At 45.9% G+C, this 8,994-nt stretch overlaps 1 protein-coding gene across 1 annotated transcript in view; it reads left to right on the plus strand.

Annotated features, from left to right (window-relative positions):
* The first annotated feature begins 1,206 nt into the window (after positions 1–1,206).
* Positions 1,207–8,994, plus strand: part of ADORA2B (adenosine A2b receptor) — a 31,359-nt gene continuing 23,571 nt past the window's right edge. The window contains exon 1 of the mRNA XM_087924627.1: positions 1,207–1,749. Coding sequence (XP_087780753.1) covers positions 1,430–1,749 — 320 coding nt within the window. The 5' untranslated portion in view covers positions 1,207–1,429. The remainder of the gene's footprint in view (positions 1,750–8,994) is intronic.

Here is an 8,994-nt window from a genome sequence, read left to right on the forward strand (position 1 = left end):
AATCCTTCTGAGTTTAGCCCAAAGTGCTGCTCCTTCTGAGCATGGGCAGAGTGCAATTCCTTCTGAGCATGGACAAAGCGCCATTCCTTCTGAGCATAGGCGGAGTGCAACTCTTTAAGAGCATGGACAAAGCGCAATTCCTTCTGAGCATGAGCGGAGTGCAATTCCTTCTGAGCATGGGCAGAGTGCCGCTCCTTCTGAGCATGAGCAAAGCGCAATTCCTTCTGAGCATAGGCAGAGTGCAATTCCTTCTGAGCATAGGCGGAGTGCAACTCTTTAAGAGCATGGACAAAGCGCAATTCCTTCTGAGCATGAGCGGAGTGCAATTCCTTCTGAGCATGGGCAGAGTGCCGCTCCTTCTGAGCATGAGCAAAGCGCAATTCCTTCTGAGCATAGGCAGAGTGCAATTCCTTCTGAGCATGAGCAAACGCAATTCCTTCTGAGCATGGACAAAGTGCTGCTCCTTCTGAGCATGAGCAAAGCGCAATTCCTTCTGAGCATGGACAGAGTGCCGCTCCTTCTGAGCATGAGCAAAGCGCAATTCCTTCTGAGCATGGACAAAGTGCTGCTCCTTCTGAGCATGAGCAAAGCGCAATTCCTTCTGAGCATAGTCAAAGTGCCGTTCCTTCGGCAAGCCATTTAATTACTATTATGAATTCTGTCCGGCCCGGACGCCCCGTCTTTTTTGCAAGGAAAAGCACGAAGCGCCTCGGAAGAAGAAACGCTTCTACTCGCTGCCTTGTCCCGGCCAGGCGCTTCCATCCGCGGGGCTCCTGGGGTGGGGGGGGGCGGACACTCTGCAGAGAATTTTTGGCGTCTCTGCTCCAACAACCCCGCGAGGTAGGCCGGCCCAGCCAGATACTCGGCTCCCCTGCTCGGGAATCTCGTCCGGCCACCGCCCGCTTCCCTCCTCCTCCTTCTCCTCCTCCGCAACCAGCTCCGGGCCGGGCGCTCGAATTGCAGCGCCCTCCGACTCGGGGATTTACGGGAGAGCGGCCTCAGCCAATCACGGGCCGCCTCCGCCTCCGCTCCGCCCACCTCTCCATGTGCCTTATAGCCGCGCAGCAGCGCCTGTCTTCGCCAAAGGCGAGCGAGCGCCTCGCCGGGGAGGTGCGAGGGGGACGATTTCGCTGTCCGTCCGATCCGGGGTGTGGGGAAAGCGCTCAACCTGGCCGGCTTCGAAGCCCACTAGCGGGGTAAGGGCTGCGGTAGTTGCAGCCTGGCCTCGGCCGGTGCGGAGGTCCGTACCTGCCCCCGGTTGCCGCCTCCGCGCCCCGACGGTGGGGGTGCGGCTACATGGCCTCTGGGTTCCCCCGGCGGGGATGCTCGGCCCTCCGCCGCTGAGCCCAGGTCGGGGACCTTCCTCCTCCTCCTCCTCCGGCGGGCGGCAGGCGGTCCCGGCTGGTCGCCCGCCCCGTCCGCCCGCCCGATGAACGGGCTGTACATCGCGGTGGAGCTGCTGATGGCGGTGCTGGCCATCGCGGGCAACGTGCTGGTCTGCTGGGCGGTGGCGCTGAACAGCCGGCTCAAGACGGCCACCAATTACTTCCTGGTCTCGCTGGCCGTGGCCGACGTGGCCGTGGGGCTCCTGGCGATCCCCTTCGCCGTGACCATCAGCGTGGGCTTGACCACCGACTTCCACTGCTGCCTCTTCCTGGCCTGCTTCGTGCTGGTGCTGACCCAGAGCTCTATCTTCAGCCTGCTGGCCGTAGCCGTGGATCGCTACCTGGCCATCAAGATCCCGCTTAGGTAAGGGTTTAGAGGTCTGTGTGTGTGTGTGTGTGTGTGTGTGTGGCCGGGCTCGCTGGCTTGAGCGACGGGTCTCCGCTGGGGCTTGCTGGAGGGACTTTCCCGCTTGGGACTAGAAGATCTCGGAGGGGCCCTTCCAACCCCGGCGGTTCTGTTGGTTCCTGCTTGAGCCAGGAAGGTTCGGACTAGAAGACCTCGGGGGTGCCCTTCCAATCTGACGGTTGTGTTGGCTCCTGTTTGAGCCAGGAAGGTTGGGGTCTAGAGGACCTCGGGGGTCCCCTTCCAATCTGACGGTTGTATTGGCTCCTGTTTGAGCCAGGAAGGTTGGGGTCTAGAGGACCTCAGGGGGTCCCCTTCCAAACTTGGTGGGTTCTGTTAGCTGTTGTTCCCTAAAGACAGTGGAGTGGAATGGAGGGTGTGTGTGTGTGTGTGTTTGTGTGTGTTTGTGATCACGCTGCCGGGCCGTCCACCAGCATCGGCTTAAAGAAGAAAAGTTGGACCGCCAAGTCCTTTGGGGATGCTTTGGATGACCTCAAGGGGTCTCTTTCCATTCTATGGGTAGGATTCCATTTGGGGACTGGAATAAGGATGGAGCCCTGACAATCTTCGTGGGAGGGGGGGCACCATCTGTGTAGCAGCCCCCTTCTCCATCCTGGACCCCCATAATTCCCTGGTTTAGACTCTCGATTTACGACCATCCGTGGATGACGATTCGAAGGTACGACAGCATTGGGAAAGGAGGGGCTTGCGACCGTTTTTCAGCCCTTGCGACCGTTTTTCAGCATCAATGTCACGTGCTCCAAATTCGGACGCTTTGGCAACTGACTCGCATTTACGACGGTCCGTGTCAAAGTCAGTGGGGAAAGCCCAGGTTCCCTTAACGACCGTGGGACTGACCGAAGAGTGATTTGCTTAACGGCGGCAAAGAAGGCTGGTTAAAAAAATGGAGCAAAGCTCCCCTCAACGGCTGTCTTGCTTAGCAACGAGAAAGGTTGGGGCTCAATTTGTGGTCATAAAGCCGAGGACTACCTGTGATGTCGTAAACAGAAACTGGCAGGCATCTCAACCATCAATTAGTCGACGTCTATTATTAGCTGCACACACACACACACACACACACACACACACACACACACACAGGATTTGAACAAAAGAAGGTGTTGGTTTTTTTGGTCTTCAGTGCAGGTGGCAGGAAGGGGAGCCCCTCCCCATTTCAGTCTCTCCCCCCCCCCCGAACCTCCTTACGCCCATTTGCCAGACGAGAAAACTGAGGCTGAGAGAAAGGAGGCCACTCAGAGAAGCATTACAAGTTTCAAAGCAAACGGGGGAGGCAGGAGGGCAGGCAAGGACTCTTGGGAGCTGTGGAATTCCCGAACTCGATAACCAGTCAACCTGCCCTCTGGAAGTTGTAAATGCTGCGCCCCTGGAAGTTTTTAAAGAAGTGATTGGATCACCCTTTGCCTGAAGTGGTGTAGGGTTCCCTGTCTAAGCAGGGGGTTGGACTAGAAGACCTCCAAGGTACCTTCCAACTCTTCTATTCTACTCTACTCTACTCTATTTTCATATTCTAGTCTATTTTATTCTATATTAAAATTATATTCTACTCTATTTTCATATTCTAGTCTATTTTCAAATTATATTCTCTTCTGTTCTATTCTACATTCCAATATTCTATTCTATTCTATTCTATTCTATTCTATTCTATTCTATTCTATTCTGTTCTGTTCTGTTCTGTTCTGTTCTGTTCTATTATATTCTGTTCTATTCCATTCTATTTAAATTATTTTCCCTTCTCTTCCCTTCTCTCCTCTTCTCTTCTCTTCCATTCTGTTTAAATTCTCTTCCCTTCCCTTCTCTTCTCTTCTCTTCTCCTCTTCCCCTTCTCTTCTCTTCTCTTCTCTTCTCTTCTCTTCTCTTCTCTTCTCTTCCATTCCCTTCCATTCTGTTTAAATTCTCTTCTCTTCTCTTCTCTTCTCTTCTCTTCTCTTCTCTTCTCTTCCATTCTGTTTAAATTCTCTTCTCTTCTCTTCTCTTCCATTCCCTTCCATTCTGTTTATATTCTCTTCCTTCCTCTTCTCTTCTTTTCTCTTCCATTCCCTTCCATTCTGTTTAAATTCTCCTCTTCTCTTCTTCTCTTCTCTTCTCTTCTCTTCTCTTCTCTTCTCTTCTCTTCTCTTCTCTTCTCTTCTCTTCTCTTCCTTTCCCTTCCCTTCCCTTCCCTTCCCTTCCCTTCCCTTCCCTTCTTCATGGGACGATGTCGAACAATTCCACAGGGCCCAAAGACAGCAGCTGGGTTTTCCTTTTCAACATCTTGGGCCAGACGTTCCTTTGCATGGAGTTCGTCTGAATGGGTGGTGGTCTCCGTTCCTCTTCCTTTCTGAGAAGCCCCCTCCCCTTTTTTATGTTCATGGGACGGAGGGAGTTTTTTTTTCATCTGAGGGGCACAATTCCCCCCAAAAGAAGGAACCATTTTCGGAGCAATGCAATCAGTTTGGAGACCATTCGTGGCAATCTTTGCAAAATCGGAGGTTGCTTTTGGGGCAGCTGGGACCAGCAGTCCCATCAGCCCCAGCCAGCTGGGTATGATGGAGGTTGTAGTCTGAAACCTGGGGTGGGAGTTGTCTTTCTATCCTCACAGCAGCAGAAAAAAAAACCAGGAACTAAGTGGGCATTTAACCGCCAGCGAACTATTGTACAATCACGTACTTCTGCAAAAGGAGCAAAACTGTCGGGTTGCAAACGAGTTTTTTTTTTTTTTTTTTGGCCGGGCGGCACAAAATTTTAATTTTTTTTTACAGAAATAAATCCAAAACAAAATTTTAAATGGATTTAAAATGAATACATTGAAATAAACGTCAATAATTAAGTTGTGAAAAAGGCAAACAGTGACATTTTAAGTAAATGGAAACCACTGAAACGTTGAACGGAAACAGCTACACTTTAAACAAATAGCAACCATCGGATTTTAAATAAATGTGTGAACAGCTATATTTTTAAGTAAATGTAACTAATTACATTTGTGATTGAAATAACTACATTGGGAATACACTTAAATAATTGCATTTGGAAGGCGCCGAAACAATTATTTTTAAAAGAAATGTAAGCAGTGACGTTTTAAATAAATGCATTTTAAATAGATTTAAATGATTGTACTTTGAATTCGCTTAGATAATCACATTCTGGATACATTTTTAAACAACTAAGATATAAATGCATTTAAGTGATTAAGATTTAAAATAAATTTAGAGGATTATGTTTTAAATAGATTTAAATAATTACATTTTGAATGCATTTAAACGATTAAGGTTTAAAATAAATTTAGATGGTTACATTTTAAACATATTTAAATAATTATTTTTTAAAAAAATGATGGAGTTGTAACTCAATTTAAACACTTGCATTTTAAATAAATGTAAATAATTATGCTTTCAATACATGTCATTAAAACTTAAATAGATTAAAATGATTCAATTTGAAAGAAGTGTTAAATAATTAAATTTGAAACAACTTTAAATACATAAATTGCTCCTTTCCTTCTTTCTTGGCTTCCAAACCCTTCAGCAAAAAACGTAAGAGAAGCTTGAATAAATATCTTTTTCCAATGTAATCCCAAAGGATTACAGGCTGGGGGAAAAACCCGGTCCAGAATCAGCTGTTTGGGAGGAAATCGCAAAGAAGTGGGATATAGTTCCTTATTAGCATCCCCAGGATCACGAGATCAAAATTTGGAGGCTTGGAAACTGGCATGTACTTACGACAGTTGTGGTATCCCGGGATCATGTGATCATGTTTTGGGGACCTTCTGACAATATTAAAATCAATGGGGAAATCAGATTCACTTTTTCAACCACTGCAGCCTCAAGAATCATAATTGAAAAAAAAATTCTAGAGGACAATTCCAGGTGTTTACCATTGCGTAATGTTTTTGTGTATTACAGTTTGGCAGAAAATTTCCGTGTTTTCCCAACTTTGAGAGGAGAAAAAAAATATTTGGGGGTGTGAGTAGAGTGGAGTGGAGTGGAGTGGAATGGAATAGTGAATAGAATAAAGAATGGAATAGATACTGGAATGAAGAATAGAATAGAATAGAATAGAATAGAATAGAATAGAATAGAGGAGAGGAGAAGAGAAGAGAAGAGAAGAGAATGAGGAGGAGAAAAAGGAAAAGGAAAGATGGAAGAAGAATAGAATAAAGAATAGAAAATAGAACGGAAGATAGAAAAGAAATAGGAATAGAATAGAGGAGAGTAGAAAAGAATAGAATAGAGGAGAGGAGAGGAGAGGAAAGGAGAAGAGAAGAGAAGAGAAGAGAAGAGAAGAGAATGAGGAGGAGAAAAAGGAAAAGGAAAGATGGAAGAAGAATAGAATAAAGAATAGAAAATAGAACAGAAGATAGAAAAGAAATAGGAATAGAATAGAATAGAATAGAATAGATACTGGAATGAAGAATAGAAAAGAAAAGAGAATAGATATAGGAATGAAGAATAGAATAGAATAAAGAATAGAATAGAATAGAATAGAATAGAATAGAATAGAATAGAATAGAATAGAATAGAATAGAATAGAATAGAATTCTTTATTGGCCAAGTGTGATTGGACACACAAGGAATTTGTCGTTGGTGCAAATGCTCTCAGTGTACATAAAGGAAAAATAAAATACATTCATCAAGAATCATAAGATACAACACGTAGTGATAGTCACCGGTTACTAATAAGCAATCAGATCATACCAGGAAACAAATAAAACACTATAAATTGTAAAGATACAAGCAACACAGTTATAGTCATAAGTGGGAAGAGATAGATAATAGGAAGGATGAGAAGAATAACAGTAATACAATTTTGGTAAATAGTTGGACAGTGTTGAGGGAATGAATTGTTTAGCAGAGGGATGGCATTTGAGGAAAGAAAAGCTGTCCTTGTGTCTAGTTGTTCTGGTGTGCAGGGCTCTATATAGCGTCGTTTTGAGCAATTAGAAAAACCAAAAGATTTGTTTGGCTTTCGCGTCTGGTGGCGGGGAGTTCCGCCGGCTGTGGCTGTTTCATCTTGCCCTCGGAAAGCTGCGAATGCCCCAATGACCCAAAGGAGAGGAGCCTGATGCTTGTTGGGGACAGGAAAGGAGTTAATCGGATCATGGGCACCGTTGGCTTTAAGCCGGGATCGCGAAATGGCCGTCTCCCAATGGCAGAGGACAAAGGCTCTTGCCCTCTGAGATCCACCCTGGGTTGTGTCCCTTGACCCTGATCCGCCTGGTTTGGGGGGTTTCAACCTTGGCTCCTTTAAGACGTCTGGAGCTCCATTCCCGGAATTCGGTACCCAGCCTGATGGCCGGGGAATGCTGGGCGTTGAAATCCACCGGTCCTCATGGTTGCCAAGACGGGGAAACCCTGCTTAGGAATTCGGTGGAAAAATGTAGGCAGAGTGAGGTCAAAGGGCCATCCTCTTTCTGTCTTTCTGGTTTTCTTTCTTTCTTTCTTTCTTTCTTTCTTTCTTTCTTTCTTTCTTTCTTTCTTTCTTTCTTCCTCTCTCTCTCCCTCCCTCCATCCACCCTCCTTCTTTCCTTTCTTTCTTTCTTCCTCCCTCCCTCTCATTCCTCTCTCTGTCTTTCTTTCTTTCTCTTCCTCTTCTCTCTCCCTCCCTCCCCCCTTTCTCTCCTTCTTCTTTCCTTCTTTCTTTCTTTCTTTCTTTCTCCTTTTTCTTTCTTTCTTTCTTTCTTTCTTTCTCTCCTCCTCCCTTTCCTTCTCTTTCTCTTCCGTTCTTGCTCCCGCCTCTTTCTCTCTTTCCTTCCTTCTTCTTTCTTTCTTTCTTTCTTTCTTTCTTTCTTTCTTTCTTTCTTTCTTTCTTTCTTTCTTTCTTCTCTCTCTCCTCCCTCCCTCCCTCCCTCCTCCCTTTCTTTCTTTCTCTTCCATTCTTTCTCCCTCCTCTTTCTTTGCCTTTCCTTCCTTCCTTCTTTCATCTTTCTTTCTTTCTCTCTCCCTCCCTCCCACCCTTCCATCCACCCTCCTTCTTTCCTTCCTTTCCTCCCTCCCTCCTTCCTTCCTTCCTTCCTTCCTTTCTTTTATTTTCTTTCTTTCTTCCTCCCTCATTCTTTCCCTCTCTCTCTTTCTTTCTCTTCCTTCCTTCCTCCCTTTCTTCTCTTTCTCTTCTATTCTTGCTCCCTCTCTCACACACACCCTTTCCTTCCTTCCTTTCCGTTCTTTTTTCCTTTCTTTTTTCCTCTCTCCCTTCCTTTCTGCATCCCTTTCTCCCCCTCTCTCTTTCTCCCTTTTTCTCTCTGCCTCCCTCCCTCCCTTTTCTTTCTCCCTCATTCCCTCCCTCCCTCTCTTTCCTTCTCCTCCTTCCTTTCTTCCCCACTTTCTTTCTCTTACTTCCTTTCACCACTTCTCTCCCTCCCTCTCTTTTTTCTTTCTTTCATTCTTTCTTCTTCCTTTCTCCATCCCTCCTTCCACCATCCCCCTCTTTCTTCTCCTCCCCCTCTCTCTTTCTCCCTCTTTCCCTTCCTTCCTTTTTTTCCCACCTTCCCTCCCTCCCTGAATCATGTGGTATCTCGGAACTGAAAACAACTCGATAAAGCCTCATAAATCAGACCGTCAATAACTCCAGCAAGAAAACGAAGAGAATGCAAAATATCCCACAAGATTTAATGATTTAATGTTGAATGCGTTTTCCTCACGGAGCCTTGAGAAGACTCGGTCTCTCTGTAAAAAAAAAGAAAAGAAAAAGAAAAATTGTTTTTTAAAAGCTTTGGGAGGACGTTCCTAAAAAGGGACTGTCAATTGGAACTTGGGGGGGGTGGGCTTTTCCATAATCAAGTCCCAGGAGGGAACTGGTGCTTTCTACCATTGGCTCTCTCGTCCCATCCACTCGCTCACAAAACTCACATTTTCTAGGAGAGCACGAGTCCAAAAGAGGGCTGTGAAAATATCTACACACCCCTCACACATCCCGGACATAAACGGTTTCAACTCCCACCCTCAAAACGAGGCTATAGAGCCCTGCACCCCAGAACAACTGGACACAAGGGGAGTTTTTTTCCCCGAAAGGCCATCACTCTGCTAAACAAATAACTCCCTCAACACTGTTGTTCAACTATTGACTAAATCTGCACTACTATTACTAGTAATCTTATCACTCCTTATCACCCATCCCCTCCCACATGACTGTGTCCTAGTATGGTTTGATTGTTGATTGTACCCTGTGACTATCATTAAGTGTTGCACGTTAGGATTCTTGATTCTTAACGAA

This window comes from Pseudonaja textilis, chromosome 1 (assembly GCF_049901715.1).
Source record: "Pseudonaja textilis isolate UNSWEBS1 chromosome 1, rPseTex1.2, whole genome shotgun sequence".
Classification (NCBI taxonomy): Eukaryota; Metazoa; Chordata; class Lepidosauria; order Squamata; family Elapidae; genus Pseudonaja; species Pseudonaja textilis.